The 27,120-nt window shown below is 36.8% G+C and overlaps 1 protein-coding gene across 5 annotated transcripts in view; it reads left to right on the plus strand.

Moving 5' to 3' along the window:
* Positions 1 to 27,120, plus strand: part of chd3 (chromodomain helicase DNA binding protein 3) — a 181,055-nt gene that overhangs the window by 22,012 nt on the left and 131,923 nt on the right. For 4 of the 5 annotated variants that reach the window (XM_028798346.2, XM_028798347.2, XM_028798342.2 and 1 more), the window contains exons 2-6: positions 11,319 to 11,443; positions 12,713 to 12,886; positions 12,973 to 13,094; positions 14,721 to 14,971; positions 20,612 to 20,733. In XM_028798346.2, the coding sequence (XP_028654179.1) occupies positions 11,319 to 11,443; positions 12,713 to 12,886; positions 12,973 to 13,094; positions 14,721 to 14,971; positions 20,612 to 20,733 (794 nt within the window). The remainder of the gene's footprint in view (positions 1 to 11,318; positions 11,444 to 12,712; positions 12,887 to 12,972; positions 13,095 to 14,720; positions 14,972 to 20,611; positions 20,734 to 27,120) is intronic. The other variant, XM_028798343.2, reaches the window with a different exon arrangement.

The following is a 27,120-nucleotide window of genomic DNA, read 5'->3' on the forward strand; positions in this document are numbered from 1 at the left end:
GGTACCTGGAAATATAAAGGTAACGTCAGGTCAGCTGAGGTTGGGGAGCATGCACTGGTACAGTGTGTTGCCACACCCACCACATGACGAAACAGCTCAGGATCCTGGTTGGAAACCCCCAGGCTGAAATGAGGTCCAGTCCCACTCTCTGGAAATTACCCTCTCTTCGCCACAGCCAGTTGTTTCGTGCCTGGTTCAGCCACTTGGGTCTTCAACAATAAGAATCCTGCAAACCAGGTCACCCTCAGGGAATCGCACCACGTGGCCATAGTGCTGTAACTGACGTTCCCTCACAATACAGGTAATGTGTCTCATTTGGGACTCCATGAGCAACCACTCATTCGACACAAAGTCAAACCAGCAGTACCCAAGGGTTAACCAAAGAGAGACCGTACCAATGGAGTCCAGTCTTCATCTCAGGTTACTGGATAGCATCCATGTCTCGCAACCATATAGCAAGACAGGAAGCACCAGGATGCTGAATACTTGGACCTTCATCCTTTTGCATAGATCACTTGCTCACCTACCAGCAAAAAGGAGCAGTCTGATTTTTACGCCTAAGAAGTTTACCATCGACTGCATCCTGGCACTGAGGGTTCTCATGGAGAGCAAAAGTGAATATCAGTAGAGTTTCTTTGCAACCTTTGTCGATTTTCGTAAAGTGTTCGACTCAGTTGATCAAGTGGGATCCCCTCAAGGTTGCTGGTAATCATGGCCGGCCTGTACACTGGTACTGTGAGAGCTGTGCAGAGAAGAGCAGAACCTCTGCGTTTTTCCCGGTTGATTCTTGGGTTCATCATGGGTGTGTTCTTGCTCCAACTTTGTTCAGTGCTTGCATGGACTGGGTGTTGTGCAAGGTCCAGCGGCTGTAGGGCATCTATTGACAAAGAAAGATTCATTGATCTCGATGATGCTATGATCTTCACTGAGTCAGTGGAGGCTTTGATTGGGGCTTTCAAGAGACTGAGTGAGGAGTCATAGTATCCTGGATAAAAAAACAGATTCAGGCCTTTAATGACCTCTTGGGCACAACGATCAGCAGTGTGTCTGTCTGCGGAGAGAGTGTTGACCTTTTTGTGAGTGTTCTTACCTCAGCAGTAACATTTCATGTCTCTGGCATGGGGGGTCGTGAGGTCACTGGAAAGGGGTGTGTGGCGTTCCCCATATCTATGCTAACATCATATAAACAGTAAAAATTGTAATTATGTACTATCACTCTGAAATATCTTGTACATTTGGCCAGGGCAAAGCTGGAACACAAGAAGCAAAAGACCAAACCAAAAAGGGATGCACCATATTGTGTCAGAAGGTGCAGACTGCTCATTGCATATTCAGTGTAACCATAAGTGCCAGTACTTATTTAAGAATAAAAGGAAATAAAGTCAGTCCTTTCATTTGTCACTTATTAAATCTGCTTAATCTAATTTAGTGCTGTGGTTGGCAAAGCCTTTCCTAACAGCATCAGGCACCAATTCCAGGAAAGAAGTTATTTGTATCTGGTCTGTTAGGATGCAATTGCCACATTTGTAATTTTCTCAAAAATTTAAGGTTTTACTGAATGTTACTCACTTGTATAATCTTTATATACTGCCTGTAATTTAGTTCTAACACTGTACAGCATTAATTTTAAGCATTTCCTTTTCTATTATTAGTCTCATGATAACTTTCATATTTCTAATGGTTTACATGTTATTTATATTTAGGCATTTCCTGGACATTTTCATTCAGCATAGCAAAAACTTGGGCACCTTTTTTTTTTTTTTCTCTTCATCAATTGGCATTTTCACTGGCTTGTGGGAGTCCAAACAATTCAGACAAATTTTTCCAAATTTAATTCATATTAAGCGCACCTTTTTTTTTTTTTTTTTTTTTACATAGTTTGCATATTTATGCCTGTTGCACATGTAGATGTCTGCTTAGTGTCTTTTGTTTGCATGCTTCTTACAACCATCCAGTGATCCACTTGGTGATTTGGCAGCTGCAAGGAACAGCTGGTTAGCACTTGTCGAATTTGTATTCTGCTAGTGGCCACCTACTGTCTCTTGGTGAGTTCAACCTCTGGTTGAAACTTATGACAATTTTGTAATATAGTTACTCTCTGCTAAATATTTATTAATACCTTTTGTTGCACTTTGGAGATGAGTACATACAGCTTGTCCGATACACAGCAGTGGTACAGCAGCTTGTGTCAGGCAGGCTGAACAGAGGCTAGTTTTCTTGTTTCTAAACTAAATTTGCAAATTAAATCACTTTTCTCATAATAATAACATTATTGGTCATTGGCAATGTTGGAGAGCATGCTTTCTTAGATAAAAATATGCGTACTTGGAATACTATTGAGAGTAGTCACTACGCTAGAGTAGTCAGACATTTTTGATACAAACCACGGAAAGAATAAGCCTATTCTTTTAAGCTTAGGACAATTCAAGGAATTGGGGTAAATGAAGTTATTCACATTACACCAGGGAGTAGCACATGAATAATCCTGCCTTACGAAACAATATTGAATGATCATCCTCAAATTTACAAACCCTCTGAAAGTGTAATGTAAATATATTGGGTATATGTTATTTATATAGTAAATTAAAATCAGCAAGGGAAGGGTTATTCTTTAAACAATTCACTATAATTATTGCAGTTATTTTAAAATTATATTTGGAATCTCTTTGAAAGTACACTGCTTGTAGCATGTGTGTTTTGGGCTTGGAGTAATACCCCACAGCTGAAGTCTTGGACATAGGATGTCAAGGGATATCTAATGACTGTCTTTGAATTTTGCTTTTGTGCTGAAGTTTGGCTTGTACTGTATATCCAACCTTTGCATATGGTGAGTGAGAGTAGCAGATGTTTTGAGATGTTTTGAGATTAATGGCAAAACTCCATTGCTAGAGGAAATAGGAAAAGTACAGTAATATTTGGCATACTGAGCAATCATGACCTGGGGCTATCAATAGTGTATGTCCCACTCTCATTTTCTCCATTCGTTAGAATATTAAATTAGGTAGCACTGGCAGAAGATGGCATAGAACTTGCCATGACTAATAACAAGGAGAGATGGCTGCTCACAGGTGAAATCACAAGTTTAGTATGTGTGATGGTAAGATGACTCAGTGGCATCTTAATATGCAGAGTGAACGCTACAAATATAGTTGCCTTGGCAATGCCCAGTGCATTAGTGCTCAGCACATTGGCTTAAACACCCAGATTGTATATTGTGTGAGATAAAGCTGTCTTATGAGTGATATACATGTAAAATAGACATAAGAGGTGTGGAGGCTACTTATTCAGTAGTTTCCTCACTAACAATTAACTGATATGATTTATGCACAGCCTGAATATGATGTAACTGAAGGGTCATCTGGTGCATAGCCACTGAATATTTAAAAAAAAAGTCTCAGTAAAGCAGAGCAACTCATTCAGATAGTTATAGCTGAAGTATATTATCTCAAAAATATTTCTTACATACTGTAGCTTTTATCAAGCTGTTTTTCTTTTAAACGTTTACATGGTGTTTTTTAATCTCAATTGCAGTACCATTTTCTTAAGTAATTTTTGCCTAAATTTAAAGAAAATCAGAGAGAGAGCAAAAGTGAAGTTTTGTTATGTTGGTAGGTATCATTGGACTAGCTTTAAGTATCCAGTATTGCTCAGAGCTGTTGTAACACTTTATAGAAACTAGAATCATATTGATTTCTTGAAGTTTAAATCAGCCCATTATATCATTTATTCACATGGAATTTTCTTTTAATTCACATAAGAATTTACATATTTTATCACATTGTTTCATATGTAGTTATTATTGCTAGATTTAATATTATGTTTGTTTCAGAACTTTTACTGTAGATAAACTGCATTTGTTTTTGCCATTTCTGCAAAAGTGAATGCTTTTTTTGGTTTGACTGAGTTGTCTATGTGAAAAGTATGGATTTTCCAAGTAAATGCCAAGATTATACTGATTGAACACAACATATTACATGAAATTTCAGGGAATGTCAAATTAGATGACTGCGTAGTGATTTTCCAGCACAGTTTCACATCTCCAAAATATTGTGTGCTTGCCATTTTTTCTGATAGCTAATAATGTGGTGCTGGATGGAGCTTCACAGGTACTGTGAATTCAGCAGCAATCTTTGTTTTTTTTCTTGTTCCCTTCTGTTGTAGTATGTGCAAGAAACAACATCAGACAGACATGCCTCACTTCTACTGTATATGTCAGGCCCAAAACACGTGTGCCGTATTCCTCATAGTTGTAATATATGCATTGTACTTCCAGGTGAGCACTCATTGGTTGTTAGTTTTTTCTCTCTCTCACATTCACACAAACATACATACTTACATACATGCTCACCCCAGTGATTTAAGACAAAATAAAAAGTAATTTGGTTTTGTTGGAGTATGTCATGGACTGGTTGGACTTAGCCGGTGGGTATGTCAAACTACATAACTAGTATTCATGGGAGCATGCAGTGAGGTTGCCTGCAGCTTGCTAAGATTATATATAGTAAATGCAGTCTGCAACTAAAAATCGTTGGAAATGTTCTGTGATGTGACATGACCTTAAAGTGACTGTTTTTGAGCTTTGTTCAATTGTCATAGCAAATGCTATTTGCAGAGGATACTGTAGTTATTTGGAATCAAAAGTCCATGGATTTCAGAGGAATATGTGGAATAAAAAAACTGGGGCTTCAGTCATGTGATGACATACCTGTTGATTCCAAAGAGTTGAGGAGCAAGCTTAAATGAAATACAGCCTACTACCTATCAGTAACAGTTTTAATGGACTTTTATGTCATGGCATCTCCTGGCAGATGATTCTGCATTTGGAGACTGATATTATGAATCAGTAGAAATCAAGCATATTAATTAAAGAAATAATTTATCCTATACCAGGACAAGTTTGATAAAACCTTTTTGAGTCAGTAATCAGGCAGGAGAAAGCTAGTCCATCTGCATCATTTATTATCCCTTCAGCAAATTCTTGGAGGGAGCATTTATCACAGCAGTCTCTTACAAAATTATCAGAATGGTCAGAGAAATAAGGGCAGAGGTACATTTTATAAATAACTGAATTTTCATGACCGTGCTCAGTTAATGCTTACATATCATACTTGATTGTTTAAAAGACATGAGATGCTTTAGCATAGAGCAAAGCCAGCCTAAAGTAAAAGCCTTTCTCCTGTATATGGGTGTAATCCTGTTATAATGAAACTCACAGTACTTAAAGATATTTTGTTATAATGAATATGTGGTAAATGCATATAGTATTGTGACCAGAGCCTCCAGCAAATCGCCATGTCTAATGGCAGTGGTGCAAGGACATCTCCGTAGCTGCTCTGGTAAACAGCAAAACCAAGGGCGGAGTGGTGGCTCTGAGGCTAAGGATCTGTGCTGGTATCCAGAAGGTTGCCAGTTCAAATCCCTGTCACTGCCAAAAGAGATCTTACTCTGCTGGGCCCTTGAGCAAGACCCTTAACCTGTAATTGCTCCAGGGGCTCTGTACAATGGCTGACCCTGTGCTCTGACCCCAAGGGGTATGCGAAAACGAACAAATTCCTAATACAAGAAGTTGTATAACGGGAAATAAAGAACAAAGAAAATAAAAAGGGCAAAGCAATTGGTTGTCCTCTGCAAGATAAGGGTTGCTGCGTGCCGTGTTTGTTGCACAATGTTTAACATTTAACACTGGGCTTTGATCTGCTCTTCCTCACACTCTCCTGATCTGTCTTCTCCTGACCGCGTCTGCCACAGCAATGAATCTAAGCCGCTGGTGTTCTTCTAAATTTTCTGTGGCCAAAAGATGTGGTATATCCTTCTGAGGCATGTTGTGTGAAAGGATGACAGTTTGGCAATGTTACTTCCCACTATTCTACAACACTTGGATCCATACAGTAGTACTGACAAGACACAACTCTGCTAGAGGCACAGTTTGATGTGTATACTATTCTGAGCTGATCTCCATACACAGTTCATAGTTCTGAAGGCATTTCTTTCCTTGCTGGGCCTGCTCTGAATATCTCTTCCGGTGCCTACATCTATTCTGACTATACTGCATAGATAGGTGAACGTGTCTGCGATTGGTAAGTCTTGCCCATTAATCTTCACAGGTGCTGGATTCTCTTTGTTTTGGAACATTGTCTCTGTCTTTTTCCAGCTTACTTTCAGCCCTGCCGCATTAGCAAAGGTGCTCAGGCTGTCTGTCTTCTCCTGTACGTGGTGGTGTGTGTGTGACAGCATTTCAATATTGTCTGCAAAGTCTAGATCTTCAAGTGTTGTGAAGGGTGTCCACCTAATGCCTCTCGGTGTGTCACTGGTGGTCTACTGCATAATCCAGTCAATGGCAAGATTGAACAGTGTGGCAGAAATTACGCATCCTTGCCACACACCAGTGTTCATTTCAAAATGCAAGTAATTGTACCCCACACTGCTGTAGAAGAAGACATAGGTACTCTTAATAAGCTTCACCAAATTTTGCAAAATTGCATAAACTCTCAAGATATGCCAAAGACACTCTCTGTGAATACCGTCAAAGGCTTTTTCAAAATCAACAAAACTGATGTACAGTTGTCTCTGCCACTTTGTACACTGCTCAGTGATGTAGTGTAAAGCAAAGATTTGGTCAGTACAGCTTCTCCCTTTCTGAAAACCTGCTTGTTCTTTCCTCAGTGACATATTTACTGCTTCGTATATTTGTTTGATGATAATCTTAGTTAGAATCTTAACTGGGAATGGAAAGGCGTGTAATTCCATAGCAGTTATTAAAATCACTGAGTGATCCATTTTTTGGAATTATGATTATAATTCTCTTATTCCATTCCTCTGGGACCTGAGCTTACTCCCAAATAGTTCCAAATAGAGGATGGAGGATCGCGGCTGCGCGAGTTCATGTCTGCATTGAAAAGTTCAGAGTTCAAGTTGTCATATCCTGGGGGATTTTTCACATTTTAGTGATTTCACTGCTGCTTTTATTTCTTCTTTTCCTGGTGGTTTCACTTCATTTAAGATGGGAGCTAAAGCAGGATGATCACCCGTGCCACGGCTCATAACAGCTCTTATTCTGAATGAAGTGTAGAGACTATACCTCCCTTCTTGATAGAGTAATAAAGTACCTGTAAATTTCCTTGAAAACCTGGACTCCTCTTCCTGTCTGTTGTGCAACTCTGTGACCCAAGCTTGACCATCCATATTACTAACCGAGAATGCTAAACCGGATGATGGACGCAGGCACATCCGGCAATGGGCCGTAGCTGCAAAAAGACGTACTGCGCAGGCGCAAAAAGAGTCCGCGAGAGTCGCAAATGAACTGACAGAAAAAAAAAAGCAAGACGCGAAAAGCACAAAGCTCAAATGACCGACATACAAAAACGGACAAGGCTCGATACAAACAATGCACGGCGTAGACTGAAACGGACTTTGCGCAAAGCGGAGGCGAAGAAAAAAAAAAGAAAAAAATAGCACGTCACAAATAATGGACATGCAACAAAAAGGCAATCAAACGCAAAAAGCAAAACATGCCCGTCGCGGACATCAACGCCACACACCTGTTAAACGCTTACGCCAAATGGCTGAAAACGCCTTCAATAAGGAATCCACTATTGAGGAAAATTCATTGGGATTAATGAATGTCATTTGCAATCATTGTCATTCACTTAACTTCACAGAAGAAACAACTGGCAATACAAATAATGAATTTACACGTTGTTGTCAAAAAGGTCAGATTAGACTGCCTCCTTTACATTCATATCCTGAATATCTAAAGAGGCTTCTAACTAACGATGTGCCTGAAAGTAAAAACTTTATGAACTGCATTACATCCTACAATAGTTCATTTGCTTTTACATCTAGCGGAGTACATATCAGGCCACCAAAAGGCAATGGCCCATACTGCTTTCGCATATGTGGACAAATATTGCATCGCATTGGAACAGTGCACCCTGAAACAAATCAACAACGCAAATATGCACAAATCTACATCCTAAATATCAACGCATGAACCTTCCTGAAAACAAACCATGCACGGAGCCTATAATGAGAAACGTCACTCATGTCATAAACAATCACCCATTAGCTAAGTCTATAAAAATGCTACATGAAGTTGAAAAGGAGGCAAATACAAAAGCAAATGCAGAAGTTAGAGCGGCAACTACAATTGCTTTGGTCTTGATAAAGGACAAAGAACAAGATCCAAGACGATACAATCTGCCCGTCGTTAATGAAGTGGCAATTGTCTTTCAAAGTAAAGATGGTGAGCCTCCATTTCACAGAGATATTGTTCTACATTTACGTCCTGATAAGAACAACACACCTACATTCCAACGCATAGACATTTGCTTTCCGCTTCTTAATACTTTAACATACCCCATATTATTTCCAACTGGACAGGAAGGATGGAGTGCTACAATTTCAAGAATTAAAAAACAACAGGCACAGAGACGATCACGTGTATCCATGAAAGAATATTTCTCCTACACACTCTCAGTAAGGGACGACTTTAATCCATTACTCAATGCAGGAAAGCTGACTCAACAATACATCGTTGACGTTTATGTTCGAGCGGAATCAAATGATCTGCAGTGGATAAAAAACAACCAGCCTTCACTTAGAGCCGATAAATACAAATCGCTGCTGGACTACATTAATCAGGATGCTGACGTCATGGAGCACATTCCAATAAAACATTAATATATGCCAAACACTCTATTTGTTATTTCTATGCGCATCATCCAAAGCTGCACACTATTCTATATCTAATTCATACATCTCGCTCTTTGTCATGTCCCAATGCCAGGGGTTGGCGAGCGAAGCGAGCAGGGGGCAGAGCCCCCTAGTATCTGTATAAAAAAAAAACAGCGCTTTTTAAACTGCAAAAATATTTTATATATTTGAAAATGAGAAGTTAGATGTAATTTTTGTTTTCCAATAGAAGTACAGGTATGAAAGTACAGAATGAAAACAAGATGTTAAATGTAACTAATTTTTAACAGAATACACTATGAATACAGAACGAAAACGAGACATTAGATGTAACTTTTTTTTGTAGAAATACAGGTATGAAAATACAGAATGAAAACGAGTCTTTAAATGAAGATGAAGGTGCAATTCCGAAATGCTTTCACCATGTCATTTTTCTTCATTCCAGAATCATATTTTCCAGGAGTGTTTGCTTTTCTTTCAGCAAAAACTGATGCCATTTCTCACATTTTTTTTTGTTCATCTCAAAGAAAACTTTGTGAAGCAATGTGAAACTCAAATAATACGGTATCCGCACTCAACATAACTACCCATGTGGATGCTCGGTGGAACACTGACCCAGAATTTTGGCAAGTGTGTAGATGCGACATCATACACGGAGCCATATAGCCCAAGACAGGAAATTTCATAACAGACTGTCTTCTCACTTTGAGACAACCTGTTGCACGGTTCCTGAAACTCAGCGCGGAAAGTGTATGAGCGGCACTAAGTATTTTTTGTATTGCATTATTATCTACGGTGGCCATTTTTTGTTGAAAAGCATTTGTTATACCAAGGTTTACATTTCACTAAAACAAGGTTCATTTAACATGATGTTCTATGAACATTTGTCTGGGCCCACAAAAAGTATTTGTTATTTTGAATATTTTTTTTTACTTCGTATTCACTATAGTGGGATTTAACCTCTACATGCCATCTACCATGTCTTACTGGGTGCATGAAAGAACATTACATCAGTCGGTTTCTTGACCCATTCCCCTGGAACATTTTGCTTGCTTACTTGACCGTTTCAGCAGTCTCTTCATGACATTTTAAAAACAAATGCTTATATATTTCATTGTGTACTGCAAATCAAAATACATAACTACAGTTATCTCTAAATTATTCTCCCACACAAATTATCTCATTCTTAGATGCGGAATTCAGTGTTCACAAAACCATTCATGGTTTCTGAAGTTGTTAAAAGTTAAATATTTAAATGTTTCCTTTGTAATTCTTGAACTGACAGGATCAGTGTCAATACTGCCAATACTGATGCTCTGTGCAAGAAAGGACAGAGCCGACTATACTTCCTTAGAATGCTGGCGTCCTTCAACATCTGCAGTAAGATGCTGCAGATGTTCTATCAGACAGTTGTGGCGAGCGCCCTCTTCTATGTGGTGGTGTGCTGGGGAGGCAGCATTAAGAAGAAAGACGCCTCACGCCTGGACAAACTGGTGAGGAAGGCAGGCTCTATTGTTGGCATGGAGCTGGACAGTTTAACATCTGTGGCAGAGCGAAGGGCGCTCAGCAGGCTCCTATCATTTATGAAGAATCCACTGCATCCACTAAATAGTATCATCTCCAGACAAGAGCAGCTTCAGCGACAGACTGCTGTCACTGTCCTGCTCCACTGACAGATTGAGGAGATCGTTCCTCCCCCAAACTATGCGACTCTTCAATTCCACCCGGGGGGGTAAACGTTAACATTTAACATTATACAAAGTTATTGTCTGTTTTTCACCTGCATTATTATCAATCTTTAATTTTAATATTATTTATTGTATCAGTATGCTGCTGCTGGAGAATGTGAATTTCCCATTGAGATTAATAAAGTATCTATCTATCTATCTGATGGAATTTGAACCAGGTTAATTGTACAATGCATAGGAATTTTGTCCATAGATATCGCAATGCACACATTCTGTACATATATAAATAACTAAATCATAATGAATAAATAAATATACGATGACAGACTATTTTATTCCTTAATAAAGCGTACTTATCATTTTTAGCATATTGGTCTGTGTTATTTACAAAACAGATCTGTCACTTTCTGGTGCATTGTAGCACCCACTGCTCTCATGAAGGCCATTCACCTAGTTTGAGATACTCAGCAACTTGCTCCGACAAAATGAAATAGATTTAATTTTGTCTTTAGATGTAGGAGCGAGCTGTGTGTGCATGAAAGCTGGCAACCAATGAATACTTATTGGTAAATACAGTGCGTTTTAATGCTGTGATGAGGAATAAGCAATAATGGTCTTTTGGACCTCGCAAACAAAAAAGACTTGTTTGTGTAATGTCTTTTGTTTTGTGTACTATGTCAGAATGGGGAAAAAAGGGATGGAGATTGCAGCCTAACTCGCCATTCCTATTAAACCTTCATGCAGCATGCTATTGAATGAAAAGTTGGCACACGATTGTTCCGTGTATTGAGTTGTGTAAGTAGATATGGTTCAACGATGAGCTCAACTGCAGGTGGCAAATCTGACATGCCCCATGACTAGAAGTCGCATAATGTGACAAAAACTTCATTCAACTCCCAAACCAGTAATTTTGAGTTGTTATCTATTTCTGTTTGGCAGAAGATGATGATGAGTTGGTTGACATCTTGGAAAAGAAAATTGTGAAGAAGAAAAAAAGAGGGCCAAAGAAGAAGAAGGACATTAAAGATATCAAGCCAACAAAGCCACGTAAACGCAAAAAAGTAGTAAGTTGCTATATCTAATTATGTGCTATTTATTTAGTCTTACTCATTTTTTATGTATCTGGCAGGATGCAAGTTATGATTTATTTTAGAATGCTTTCTCTGTAAAGTATTTGAATATCCTGCCACTTTTTTTTTTTTTGTTCACTGTAAACTGCCAGAAGAAGAAGAATTTTCTATGTACCATTCAATTTTTAGCTTGTGGGTGAGAGACAAAGCTTAGCAAACCAATAAATAAATCAAGTCATACTTGTCGTATTTACTGATGAATCTTTTAGATATAAATATGCTTTTTTACATTTTGAAGTCCTCCACACAAGTACTGTCCTGGAATGGGCATCGTTGAAACAGGCCGTTCTTTGAAATCTGTCTCATCCTTCCTGGTTATTGCCAAGTTCTTTGTATTATGCTGAAATTCCTTCCTAAGGGGAGACACAGGCATGATGTAGACTCTGACCTAGATGTGCTCTGCCAAGCAGACATTTGCTTCTGAATGTAGCGCTGATTGAAACATATAGAATTATGCAGTTGTGGTAGGATGGAACCTTCACGGCAGCTGTTCTCTTTCAGAATAACTTATAGAACACCAACTAGTTAATAAAAAATAACATGATAGAGATCACAGGGTGAACACAAAGTACTTCTAAACAGATAAGAAAACTGCTCTGCTCCGCTCCTCTGAGCTTTTATGCATGGTTCTGAATCCTGTCTACCACGTGTAATGGCTTGGCAAAGCACATCTCATCCTGGTCTCCCATCAGTTTCTGTGTTTAGACCTTGGCACCTCTTCTACCCTCCAACTAAACCTTTTCCCTAGTTTGGATCATGAATTTTAAAAATATCTTGTGGCTAGTTTGGCTCATGAATTTTAAAAATATCTTGTGGCCAGCTTCTCAGAGAATCTAAACAACATCATGTAGTTCATTCTGGACAAGCTCTGAAATTGCTTCTGGGATTGGGGAGGCTCTGTTGTTTTTTTACTACAGGAACAAGAGGCTAGAACTTACAGTGCACACAGTATACACATACTAGGTATACCATGATATTGTCCTCACTTCAGTAAACTTTCTAGCTCTGCAACTGTTCACACAGTCTATACAAAAATGTATACGTTAAACTATTAAAGGAAGAATCTTTGTATCAAGTACTGAAGGATATTCACTGTAATCCATGTTTGATTAAAGTCTCCTAACTTTTAAGAGGCATATGTTTCATACTCGGCCATTGTGCTAATTACTGCAAGTAAAAGTCATTTTATTTGTATTTTCCAAGGAGAGTGAAGATGAGTTTGAATCAGAGCAGGATTTTGCGGAGAAGTCTGACAGCGCAGCAAGTGACTATACAAACAGTGGGAAGAAACGAAGAAAGAAACATAAAGAGAAAAAAGAAAAGAAAACCAAACGGAGGAAAAAGAATGAAGATGGGGAAGATGAGGGCAATAAAGTGGTAAGTGGGTAAAAAGACATACTTTTCTAAGATTCTTAATGCCAGAATTTCTACCTGATATTTAAGTTGATTGTTTTGCTTTCCAGGTAGAACAAAAGACATCTGGCCAGCTGCTGCGGGACTGGGGACTTGAAGATGTGGATCACCTTTTCACAGAGGATGATTACCACACACTAACTAACTACAAAGCCTTCAGCCAGTTTATGAGGTGTGTTGCACACCAGTAAAATTCTAAATACATATTCAAGATGTATGGCTGCTTCACATATGTTACTATTGTGTTGAATTAGCAGGCGCTGTCCCACTTGTCGTCTTTTGTATATAAGAAGTGAATGATTAAAACTTGGTAGTATTAGTGAGTGTGGTCAGTTTTCCAACAGAAACTATAAGATTCCAGTACAATATTTTACACTGAATATATACAGTATACATAATATACTATACCTGCCTATATACAACACACTGTAAAAGATTGCAGTTTTCAAGTCCTGTTGAGTGCTGTCTAGAAGTACTTGCACATTCTTTGCAGTTGGCTGCTTTCTAAATAAGGAATAGTTAAGAGTGCATTTTTGCCAACACCGGCTTCTTTAATTTATCAATTTTTCTCTCCCACTTAACTCAGTTCAGGGTTATAGTGTCTGGAGCCTATCTTGGCAGCATTGGAAGCAAGTCATGATCCAACCCTGCATGCTATGCCAGTCCATTGTAAAGCGCACACACCCACAACCATTCATTCTTACCTGGCCAATTTAGAGTCCTTAATTCATCTATCATGTACATCTTTGGGATGTTGTGGGACAGCCTTGTGCTTAAAGTTTTAGCCGCCCTTTTAGAATTTAGGTTGGAGCCAAACATTTGAGTAAGTAGTAGTGTGGTCTACTTTGTCTTTCTTCTTCATTTTTGTGATCTCCTGATATGCATATAATTTTCTAAGGATGTCCACATCTCTTTTTGTAGATGGCCAAATATCAAAGATTAACAGTGTCCAGGAAGCTAATATCTAATACAGTGATTTACCTGGCCTGACTTTGGGTCTTCTGAAAGTTGATTTGATCCAGCATTATTTATTTATTTTGTCAGCAAACATTTACATTCTGTGATCTATATTTTCTTGCTGTTTTGAAGTATGCATTCCAGGAAATTTCTACAGTAATACATATAATCTCATCTGTTGATTTTAGGAGCACAATGATAGTTATTAGTCATCCATCACTTATGAAATCATAATACTTTTAAATTATAAAATACTTCAAAGAAAGTTCAGAAAGACACCCATGTTTCTGTTTTATGGTTACCATCCTGATCAGAATTTCTGGAACTTGTATAGTAGTTTCACATGTGTTGGTCACTCATATGTCAACTCTTTTGGTTTAATATAAACCCAGAAAACCTTGATTTATATTTTGTTTTTGTGTTTACCCTATTATTCCATAGCATAATCATAAATTTAACAAAATTTAAATTCTAGGCTTAATAAATTGCACCTGCATAAAGATAATGAACAGAAGAGTAAAAATAATTATATAGTATTTAGGCATAAATGGATTGGAATTGATCATTTCTGAATACAGGTATCTTGTATATCACAGTAAAAACAAGTCCTTTTCAGTTTGTATATTGGAATGTTAAGTTCCCAATTTCCTAAGTATATAAACAAGTGTATTAATGTGCTTTCATCAACTAACTATAAGCTTTAGGTAGCTTTTTATGTTTCCATTGAGCCACTGAAATGTAGGCGAAAAGGTTTCAATCAAGAAGATTTCTGTCATAATTGAAATATGGAATCTGCAGTCTGAGCTTTTCAGTAACACTTCACTTTTTTTGTCATTTTCAGACCTCTGATTGCTAAGAAGAACCCTAAAATACCAATGTCTAAGATGATGACTATTCTCGGTGCCAAGTGGAGAGAGTTTAGTTCCAACAATCCTTTCAAAGGGTCAGCCGCTGCTGTAGCTGCAGCGGCTGCTGCAGCAGCAGCTGCCGTGGCAGAGCAAGTCTCTGCAGCTGTCTCATCAGTAACTGCTTCACCTGAGCAGCAGCCTCCTGTGGCTCCTATACGGAAGGCCAAGACAAAAGAGGGTAAAGGTCAGTATGGAGTTTAAAGTTTATAATGTGGCAACAACTATTGTTATGAAATGTTCAGCATTAAGTAACAAGTTCAGATCTAGTCCCAGATAACACTTAAAAAGCTTCTAAGTCAAATGCAGTTCTCTTTAGATTGGGTTAGAGCAAAAACTTGCAGGAATTTGGCTTTTCAGAACCTAACGTCCTATGAAATTTTTATTACACTGGTTTTCAAAAATATATTTTTTGTTTTCTACTGGGAACTTCAGAGCAGCTCTGTATTAAGTTTTTTACACTGATTTCATATATAAAATCGGAATTAAGCTAGCAAGTCAGGTTTTTGAAGTACACATCATTGACCTTTTGAACATCAAAATAATATATCAACACGATATCTGGAGTTTGGACTCTGTCCCACCAAAATTGTTTTGATGTGTTTATTCTGAAAACAAACCAGAAAACGATACCAGAGACATGTTAAGCCATATTTATGTCAATTTACCCCAATATAAAAGTAAAGTCAGCGTGCCCAAAAATGTTGGAGGCACTCGCTTTTGCGCTTGTACTGCACATCCGTCTCTCTTTGCAAGAACCAACAGTAGTCACCCATCATGCTCGGAGTGAATTTTCCACGATATCAGTTTTCCATCACCTTTATATCTTGATGAAATCTTTCCCTATACTCATCGCTGATATCGCCCAGATTTGGTGGAAAAAAGTCAAGATGAGAATGTAAAAAAAGCATCTTCAGTGACTTTCTGGCTCCTATAAGCGGATACACTTTCAGCAGGTTCTCCACAAGCTCAGCGTAATTCTCTGCTCTGTGACTGCCAAGAAAATTCTGGACAACCTACACGAATGCTTCCCATGCTGCTGATTCAGTGGGCTTCAGTTTCCTTTTGAACTTATCGTCAAGCATCAGTTCATGGATTTCAGGAACAACAAAAACGCCTTCCTTAAGTTTGGCTTCAATTTTCTCGAGACCAAACTTATTACTTAAATGCTGAACAGCATGACCATTTCTGTCCATCGCCTTGACAAAATTTTCAAAGTAATGGTGAATCTAACAAACAGAATGTCCTGAAATGCAATGTTATGTTTAACAGTAAAACCTCAACCTACTGCACTGTCATGTCTGAGTTGTGTCATTATGCTTTAGAGTCATATAAGACTTCTTAATCAGTAACATTTTTTCTGCAAATTAAAAATTAATCATTTTTAAGTAAAATTAATAATGACAAGGTAAACAACTCACAGCTGTTAGTAACGTGTGGCGAATTATTTTATCTCAATGGCATCCCTAGTGGAATTACCGGTATTTATCAAAATGTTTATCTGCCTTTACTGTCCAGTCACCCTAGTTGTCCAAGACCTGGAACATCATAACTAAAAAACAGGATGTGCTGGATGAAAACGGTTTTCAGATTTGGAGTCAGCAAGTGAAACCTGTTAAAGTAAAGGTGAATGACTCCCAGTAGCAAAATTCTGTTGACCAGTGTTATTGGTTATGCTAGGAACAAATTAAAGTCATCATTTACTGTACATTCAGCATCTTATAAGAATTGATTACTTTTTTTTTTTTTGCTCATGTCGAAGTGAGTTCTTGGTTTTTCTTTCAATAATGACATTTTCGAAAGCTGAGTTTTACCATGGCCAGCAAAATAGTTGGCTGAGGTTTATAATATATAACATGTGAATTTGAATCATAGTTTCTTTTTTGCCTTTTGATTGCACAACCTATTCTCTTCATCAGTACTGTTGTCTATGGTAGAATGTTTTAATTAGGGTTTATTGCATTCAGTATTTTTTTTATTATGAATGCACAATGCATATAAAATACACTTAAGCCGCAAGAAAATGCTTGCTAGAAATATAAGTATTTTATTGGCACAACTTAAATGCATTTTTTACCAATACTAGAATTTGTCTGTGTTTATCAGTGTCAGTATTTACTTCTGTACTTTATCTTCAAAATGAAAGACTTATAATGAAGACTTAATTTACAAAATTATCATGCTCTTTTCTGCCATCTTGTGACAGAAAAGTGCAATGTAAGCTATTTCCTTTTCTGCAATTGTAACTAGTGCTGGGCGGTATACCGGTTCATACCGAAAACCGTTTTTTATTTTTTTTATGATATGGATTTTTCTTATACCGCAACACCGGTTTAAATTGCCTAAACGACGTTCGGAATGTTGCGCAGCGGGAAACTGTTCAAGTGGGGACCTTTTTCACTGCTACACCGCTAAACACAGATTTGTTGCACTAGGGCTCTTTTTCACTGCTACACCACCAAATAGTGGGCGGTAGCATAGGTATGCCGCGCAGTGAAAATGGACAGAGAGCATTCCGAAACTGAACTAAAAGTAAAGTTGAACATGATGAACAGAAGAACTTTTGCAGAAAAAAAGGAGTCACGTCCGTCGCCTGGAAATACTTTAGTTTTAAAAGGTCAGATGTGTAAACACTGTTTCTATACTACTGGATAATACTGCAAGCCAAGTTGTACTTGTTTTATTTGTTTTCAATACAGTGTAATGTACCTGGGTACTGTGTAATAGTGTGACGACCTGTTGACTTTAATTTCGACGCTTATGACGAGAATAAAGTCAACTTGTTGATTTTATTCTCAACATTTCTACTTTATTCTCGCCATTTATGGCAAGATTAAAGTCGACATGTTGACTTTATTCTCGTACTTTGTCATTAAAGTAGAACATCGTAAACTAAACTTCATCGTAAAATGAATATTTAATTTACTGGATTTTCTCAAACCCCGTCATAAGTTATATAGCACATTAAATGCTTTGTGTTAAGTGTTCCCCGGGCTGCTTAAACTGACTTCCTCTGCACTAAGAGGAGGCCCAGGCAGCGATCGCCGCACAGAATACATTCACTTCATGATATTCCTGCTCTCTGAACATTTAGAATGCTAAGATAAATACTTGATATAATTTTCATGGTGAAATGCTTTAAAGCATGTATTAATCATGTTAGGGCACCACGGCGTGGAGGTTGCACTGCTGCCTTGCAGCAAGGGTGTCTCGGGTGTACCCTGCCTTGCATTTGCATGTTTTTCTGGTGGGTTTACTTCAGTTTCCTTTCAAAGTCACGTAGAATGTGGGGTGTTGTTATGCTATATTGACCCTGCTAATGTATGTTTTGCTCGTATTCACCCTGCGATGTGCTGGCGACTCATTCAGGGATGGGCGCCACCCTGAATAGATGGCATAATTAAACATGTATAACGAAGATATTTTTAAAGTTCTGAACACTCTGTTGGCTAAGTTTATAACTAGTTTTAATTTCACAAAGACGTTTATCGTGTGGTGATTGGTTATGTGGAGAAAGAAAAATGAAAGATAGGAATTGGGGTTTTGGTACGTCAGATAGAGACTGCACGCGTGAAATAAAGAAAGCCTGCTCAGAAGAACATCCATTGAATTCTGTGTTAGTGTTTCCGACCACCAGATCACAAACCCAACATTTACACAATATTTAAGTTAAACCTGTGTGAGAGCCATTCATACATCCAGTTTTTTGGAGCCTCGTCACACCTGCCATAAAGTTCTCTACACTGAACATACACCTGGGGACCCCTTACTGTGAGGGAGCAGCACTACCGCCTCACTACCGTGCATGTTTAATACCTGCTTTAATGCATTTCATCATGAAAATGATATCATGTATTTATCTTAGCATTCTAAATTTTCAGAGAGCAGGAATATCATGAAGTGAGTGGATTCTGTGCGGTGATCGCTATCTCCTCTTAGTGCGGGAGAAGTCAGTTTAAGAAGCGTAGTGATTAACAACTGGGTCAGGGAACACTTAACACAAAGCATTTAATGTGCTACATTAACTTATGACGGGGTTTGACAAAATCTAGTAAATTAAGCAATGATTTTAGGATGAAGTTTAGTTTACGACATTCTACTTTAATTATAAAGTAAACTATGAGAATAAAGTGGAAATGTCAACTTTAATCTCGACATAAACGGCGAGAATAAAGTGGAAATGTCGACTTTATTCTCGACATATAGTTTGATTTTTTCTTCACCGTGGCCCTAATACGATTCTGTAGCGCTATACCACAAATAGCATTATAAATGCAAGTTTTAGTTTTGTTATTTATGCATATAGCTTAGCTTGAAGCAAGGTCCATATTAATGCAGTTTGCCTAAATGATGGTTCAGTTGGTAAAGATGTCATCACCAAGATTGCACTTTTTATTTTATTTTACTTTAATTTGGTGAATACTATGTAATGCACCTGGGCTTGAAGCCTTGAAGTAATAGTGCAACTATCAGTAATAATACTATTATTTATTTTATTGTTATTATTTATTAGTTTAAATATTATGCAATTTAATGATGGTAAAGTTGTTTAAAAAGTCACTTTAACGTGTCAGTGGACAGAGATTAACATTAACAGAAAGTGTAGTTGTTTTACAAAAAATATTTACTATTTATTCCTTTTCTAAGACATGTTCAGTGCAATACAACTTTTGACAAGCACTTCTGGATATTTTACTAAGTCTAAATGCCTCTTTGGATGGTTGAAAATATGTTGTCAAAATTATAGTTTAAGTTTTTGCAAAATTTGTTCAATAAAAAGGTTCTATATTTTGACTGCATCTGTCATGCAATGTGATTCCTTCTCTTCATTAGTGCCACCCCCTTGAAAACTATCACTTTATGGGGCCATGCAAACCTGTATTAATACTTGTGCGCACATTAAAATGTTTTTTTTGTACAATGTACAATGCACTTGACAGTGGAATAGGTTATTCTTAGCCAGTAACTGCAGTGGATAATGTGGTTAACATCCACTCATGCATGGGAAAAAAATACCGTTGAATACCGTGAAACTGGGATAATTTAGAAAAATACCGTGATATAGAATTTTGGTCATACTGCCCACCCCTAATTGTAACAAAGCTTTTTTTCATGTCAGAAATAAATAGCACACATGAAGAAGGCTATATAGTTGAAATAGTTTACAGAGAAAAGAACAAATGTTTTTGAATGTGGATATTCCAAAAATTAAACATAATTTATATTAGAGATATTGAAATGTACAAGATATTATATATAGTACTTGGCTTATTCAAAGCTGAATTTAAGGTAATGAGGAAAGCATTGATATTGTGAGTTATTGAATTAAGTTTTTTTTATTCACTTTGTTAGTAAACAGAGTTTAGTTTTATAAGTCTTTGTTCGGCTGTAACACTCATTGAGGCTGAAATTCCATCTTTATGCCATCGAGTTGTAGAAGCTGTTTTTACATAAGGTATATTTAATTTATGATGCTTTTTCATTCTCATTTTCTATTTGATCCTCTTGCCTGCCTTTTGATAGAGAGCTGTGTTATTTTAACTAATATTATTCAAAGGTTTATATGATATTCTGTAACAATTATTATAAATGTTAAAAACCACTTTTTGACTAAGTTCTGTATAAAATATACTATTAAAAACTACTTTCTTTACACAATGTTTTTAAATCTTTTGGAAAGAAACCCTTTGCTAAACGTGAGTTGTTAAATTTTTTTTCCCCCGAGTAATGTGCATCACAGGCCTAACTTACACATCATTTTTTAGAGAAAAGTCATTGGGTGCTTTTTCACAATAAAATGTATTTTCTTGTTTCATAAAATTCACAGGTCCAGGTCACAAAAAACGCAGTAAAAGCCCTCGAATCCCAGAGAAGAAAAAGCTGAAAGGAAAGAAAATGGCTCCACTTAAGATCAAGCTTTTGACTGGAAAACGAAAGAAGAGTAGCTCGGTGAGTTACTACTTTTTTGCTTTGTTTTTTTTTTTTTGAGGCTATGTATTGAATCACTTCAAGTGTATATTCTTACAGAAATGATTGAAATGTTTGGAGTTTTGTTGAAAATGGTACAGAAATTTTGAGAAATATGTTGCTTCTCCCATCTAATGATTAAATGTACACCTTGCTTAATGTGCTCTGGAGCAGTGCAAAAATGTAATTTTGATTATTTTTTAAACTGTTTTGCAATTAATAAAATACATATTAGCAAAGCAAAATTGTAAGTGCAACATTAAGTTTCACTCTCCAAGATAAACACATGTCAACCAGCCTAACTTTATGAAATACTTTGGCCATGTTTAGGGACATCAGCACCTTGGAGTGTTCAAACACAGGCTAACAATAAATTAGACTGGAGAAGTATCTGATTTAGTACTTCCTTTCCTTAGTAAATGGTGTAATAATATATGTTTTTAATTCTATTTACAAGAGTTTTTGCCAATACCTTAACATCATCATTTAAAAGATATTTTATAACAGTTAAACTTTTTTTGAGTAAAAATTTATATGGAAACATTCAGTTCTCTTAGCTTTGTAAATAATGTTGACAGTCATATTTGAATATTTCAGCTGGATTGCATTTGGTAACTGACATTCAGATAGCGCTTTCAATTTGAACTCTCACATTTGCTTGCAAAATTATGATTTTTTTTAACAATGTATAACTTAATTAGATAACTGTTTTATATCAGATTCATTCTTGCTGAATTTTAATAATCTTTAAATTGACTACATCTTTCCTTAATAGTCTTTAGCCTTGTGGGAATTTTAAAGTCAGTATATTTTATAATAAATGTTTATTTTATTTGATACATTTTCTTGCTTTTGATCTAATTTCTTAGTGGTAAATTAGTCTCTCATCATATTAATGTTTGGATCTAACAATCTTGTAATTAAATTTTCAACTCTCAAATCTTTCACTTTTCTAATACATCACTGTAATAACCACACCCTGACTGCTGTATTATGTATTCTTTTTGTTCTCATTTTTACTTCCAAAGCGTTATTAATTGTGTGTTCTTTATAATCCGTTCTTTTCCTCACTCAGTAAATAACAATCCATCCTGAGATGTTAACTGATCTTTCCCATTGGTAGACTGTATTCTTACTCCCTTGTAACTGTATCTGAGTGCATATCTAAATATTGGTACAGTGGCATGCAAATGTTTGGGCACCATTGCATAAAATTTCTGTTACTGTGAATAGTTAAGTGAGCAGAAGTTGAACTTGACACCAAAAGGCATAAAGTTAAAGATAACACATTTCATTTCAGAATTTTATACAAGATTAGTGTATTGTTTTTGTTTTATATAATTGTACAGTGAAAAATGGAAAGGAACGCTATGTAAAGGTTTGGTACCCCAAGATATTTGAGGTCCCACAGTTCTACTTTGCAGTGACACCTGAACAAATGTGACCTTCAAACGTCAGTGCTTAAAGTATGCAAATGAACATCTCAATGAGCCTGATGCATTTTGGAACCAAATTCTGTGGACTGATGGAAGTCAAAATAGAACTTTTTGGTCACAACGTGTAAAGATATGTTTGGAGAAAAAAGTGTGCTTAGTTCCAGGAAAAGAACACTTCTCGAACTATTAAGCATTGGAGTGGATCACTCATGCTTTGGTCTTGTGTTGCAGCCAGTGGCACGGGGAACATATCATTGGATGAACGAAGAATGGATTTTAAATGAATACCAACATATTCTGGAAGCGGACATCACTCCATCTGTAAAAAAAAAAAAAAAAAAAAAAAAAAGTTCAAGTTTAAAAGAGGATTGTCATACAGTAAGATAATGATCTTAAACACACCTCAAAATGTTCAGTGGAATACCTCAAGAAGTGCAAACTGAAGGTTTTGCCAAAGCCCTCACAGTCCTCTGACCTAAACATCATTGAAAATTTGTGGATAGGTCTCAGAAGAGCAGTGCTTGCAAGATGGCCCAAGAATCATGCAGAATTAGAATCCTTTTGCAAGGATGAATGAACAAAAATACCCCAAGTAATAATTGAAAGACTCTTAGCTGGTGTCACACACGTGCGCATGGGAAACAGCTGAAGGGCCTAAACACTAGTAATTCTACGCCAGGCCAGGGGGCAGCGGAGTGTACTGACTATCTCTCTTAGTCCCTTGCAGACCTTTCCTGGGAAATCCCGCCTGTTGCCAGCCCCAAGGATGAAGTCACTTCCTAGCACAAGGATGCCACTCCCAGTTCCTACACTGATGACGTCATTTCCCTTCCAGGCCTTTAAAACTGCCATCTTGCCTCAGTACAGGCAGTTCTGTTCTGGACTCTAACCTAAGCACATCGTGCTACTAAAAAAAAAAGCAATTTTGCAGCCGAGAAAATATTATATGGGTGGCTGCCCCAACTCTTTATGATGTCTCCGACTCATTCTTGTTACAGTGGCTACAAAAAGCATTTACAAGCTGTGATACTTGCCAAAAGGAATGTTACTAAGTACTGGCCATGTCGGGTGCCCAAACTTTTGCTTCATGGCCTTTTTATTATTTTGGTAATTTGTAACTTTGGTGGAAATAAAAATGTATCTTGCACAAAATACTGAAAAGAAATGGGTCTTCTTTAACTACATACCTTTTGGTGATCAGTTCATTTTCTGCTCACTTATTTGCAGTAATGGACATTTTAAGCAGGGGTGCCTGAACTTTTGCATACCACAGTATTATTTTATAACATTGGTGGTTAAATGGCAAAACTTCCAGATAAATTCAGCTTGCCTATTAAAACGCAGTGTCTAGGGAAATAATAGCATCAGAAATCTTAGCTTATTACTAATAATTTAATATGTATGACTGCCTCCATATCACTAATGTTGTGTTTTTAAAAACTTTCTCTTTCGTGCCTTGCTCCAACTGACTGATTAAATGCTGAGACTCATAAATGCACTGCTCTGTTGTATGACCAAGTTCCTACGAAGCCTGCTTCAAAAATGAAGGATAACACAACACAAAACATAATGTTATTCAATGGGACAATCCACCAACTCTTGAAAAACGGACATTAGATTAGCTCACAATAGAAATGTTTTCTGATTAAAATTTATTGAATATAGGACCAAGCTTGGTGAGCTTTTCCTCACTATAACGCCACTGCTGATAGTGATTTCATGGAGGACAACAAAAAATTACAACAAGTCACTTTCCAGCACCAGCCAATCAGGTATTGCATGACTGCTTATAGTGAGAGATTGTTTATTGGTTTGAAGGTGGTGATTTATGAATGGGGTGCCCAACATGCCCACTTTGTTGTTCATATAATAGTTTCTCCTTTGTAATAGTTTTCATAATCCTGTATGTCGATATACAAATACTCCCAAAACTGAAGTGTGCATCTTAAAAAAACATGTTTTATCTTGATTGAATCAATATATAACATTTTAGAAGGAAAGAATACTGAAAATATACACTTCTTAATTTGTAACTTTTTTTTTTTTTTTTTTTTTTTTTTACTGTTGGTGAAACTAAGTAAGTTTGTTATTCACTATTCTAATGTGGTAAAATGCTGTTTTGTAGATTTTTCAAAATGGACTTTAGTTGATGAGGGAAATAATGCACTTAAAATGATTTCCTACACATGTTCTTAGTCATGTTATTTTTATCTTGCCACTGTTTTGATTCTTTTACCAGTTTCTACCAATCCATTTAACTACCTGTTTTTTGTTTTACACACATTAAACTACTTCTCCTACTGCTTGTCTCAAAATGCACTGCCCGCTTTTTTTTATCAAAAATATCTTTCATGTACCCTTATTCTTTCTGTGACTCACCCATACCATCTCCAACTTACTTTTCTAACATTCATATTTAATTCTTTTTCCACCACTATTAGTACTTCACATTTTAAGCCCCTTTCTTATTCATCATTTTCTGACACTTCTATAAATATTCTCTCAGCATTGTTGTTCTTGCTTATGTCTTCTTAATTTTCTTTTTCTACCTTTTCCCTCTGTTTCATCTCTCTGTTCCCCTCGAAGAGATAAAGGAAAAGGTATATTCAAATATTTATGCAAACTTTCCTCCTCTTTTTAATACATTCATGTTTTTGTCCCTCAAACTTGGCCCTGTTATATCACACAAGATTTTGAATAGCCTCCAAACTTTTTATATTTTCATTATACAAATTGCATGTTATGTTTTCCGTGCAATCCTTAGCTAAATAACTTTCTGTACAAATTTGGCATTTTGCTATTTGGTGTCCCAGTGCAGTATGTCACTCCTGTACTTCATGTATGTCTTCTGTTATCAATTTCAAAACATATTGTCAATCTGTATAGTTGTCCATTAAATGTTGTTTGCCTTCTATCACATAAAGTTATCTTGAGTCTGTCTTTGTGTTTCATTTGCAATAAGTTAAACTGTATAAATCCTACATGTACATGTTATGATGTCTTGTGCATAGAGTTACTCTTGATTAGAAAAAAAATATTCTACTTGGACAGAGGACAATGTAGCATTGGTAAGATTACCTTCTTCAAAAAAGGCTGAATATCAATATAAATAAAAAGGCGATATATTTTTGAAATATTACCTTAAAATGTCTTCTTCTTGATTAATGTGTTTTCTTTAACTGAAATCCATCTTTCTTCTGGGTAACCTCTTTACTAAAGTGTGTCGTCTCCAGTTTTCTTTTCTTCATTTAAATTGGATGGCCACCTTTTGTTTCCAACATCTCAATCTATGTCTTCCCCCGGTTTCACCATTCTTCTTCTCTAATTCCAAGTGAATGTAGTATACATATTTAAACTGTAGGAGTGCCATAAGTGGCTGAGCTGACCTGCTGTGTCTCAGTCTCCTTACTGGCAAGCAATCTCATTCACCTGAGGTCTCACTAACCTCTTTTTGACTTGGAATGGAAAAAACAGAGATCTTTGCCTTCCTACTTAAGTCTTGGTGATAAAATAGAAGAGAAGCAATATTTTTCTAGGTACTATGAGACATCTTCACAAACCAGAACTTTTTCCTAGTCTATCTAGTTGACACTGTGACTGTCTCAGCTAGTTTACCTCTAAGTTGTGTTCAGCTGAAAGATGTGTGCCTGTCTTTGCTCAAACATCCATAATACTGTACAAAGCTCCAGATTGCTTGACATGACTACAAAGTTGATCTTTAACATTTGGGCTGTGGTGCTCAGAGTACAATAGTATGTGGTGTTAATGATTGTTATGGACTATCACACATATCTAATAGCAATTCACCACTCAGATTTCCAATACAGTAAGCCATTCCTTTCAATCATGCATTTCCAGATGTCTCTGTCATTCTGTATTTAAGCATTGTGATTTCCTATAAAGCCTGCATTGTAAAGATACAATATATTTTCATGTTCCAACCTAACTGAATCTGAACAGTTTAAATACTGTAATGTATATGTACAAATAACATCCACTGTATTTTTGCATAGCATTTTGCTGATAACCTTTGTCTCTTATTCATTGGAAGTCATTCACCTCTGTACATTATTTTTTTTCTTAGATGTTTTACCTGTGCTAATGAAACTGTTGCATAGCTTAATCTACAATAATTATACACCATTCCAAAGGCATTTCTGCTGTTGGTATACACTAATGTTCTGGTGATGTGCCTGCTCTCACTCCTTCAAGTTGTCTGTGTGAGTGTTGCTTAGTGACAAAGTAGGAATACTTGTTACTGTATGCAAGTATTTTTGAGAATATTTCTGCTTTATTTGAGTAAACACTGATGTCTACTTTTACGGTACATTTTTAAATGCAAATGGGTACTTTTTTTCTGAAACCTTTTGCTACACACATTCTTTATCACAAAATTAAACTATTAAAGGAATATGCTATGCAAATACATAGAATGTTGTACTTGTTTATCTAAAATACAAGCTTGGGAAGAGCAGTTGGCTTTAATAAGAACCACTTAAGAAAAATCCACATCTTTTGAAGAATCTAGGACACTAATGCTAATAAACAGTTATCTACACAATCATTTCAAGTACACTTTGCTGCCACCTCCATACCAGCGTATGGCTGGATGTTGGAGATGCACAGTCCCAGTCTCAGTCATTCTCTAAACTGATGTTGAATTCAGACACTGTTCTTATAGCAGCCTCTGAAGAGGGCAGGGCTATATTTTTGTTCTGGGAGCTGGGTTTTGGTGACATACAATCCCAGTGACAGTTATTTCCACAATTGATGCTGCCATGTTCAGACACTGTCCTCACGGCAGCCTGCTAAATGGGGCAGGACTGGATGTTGCAGACATGCAATCCCAGTCTTAGTCATCCTCAGTAATGATGCTGCAGCCTTAAGAAACTGCCCTCAATAGCATCCTGCTGAACAGAGTGGGGCTGATTCC

The sequence above is a fragment of the Erpetoichthys calabaricus genome, chromosome 3 (assembly GCF_900747795.2).
Source record: "Erpetoichthys calabaricus chromosome 3, fErpCal1.3, whole genome shotgun sequence".
Lineage (NCBI taxonomy): Eukaryota > Metazoa > Chordata > Cladistia > Polypteriformes > Polypteridae > Erpetoichthys > Erpetoichthys calabaricus.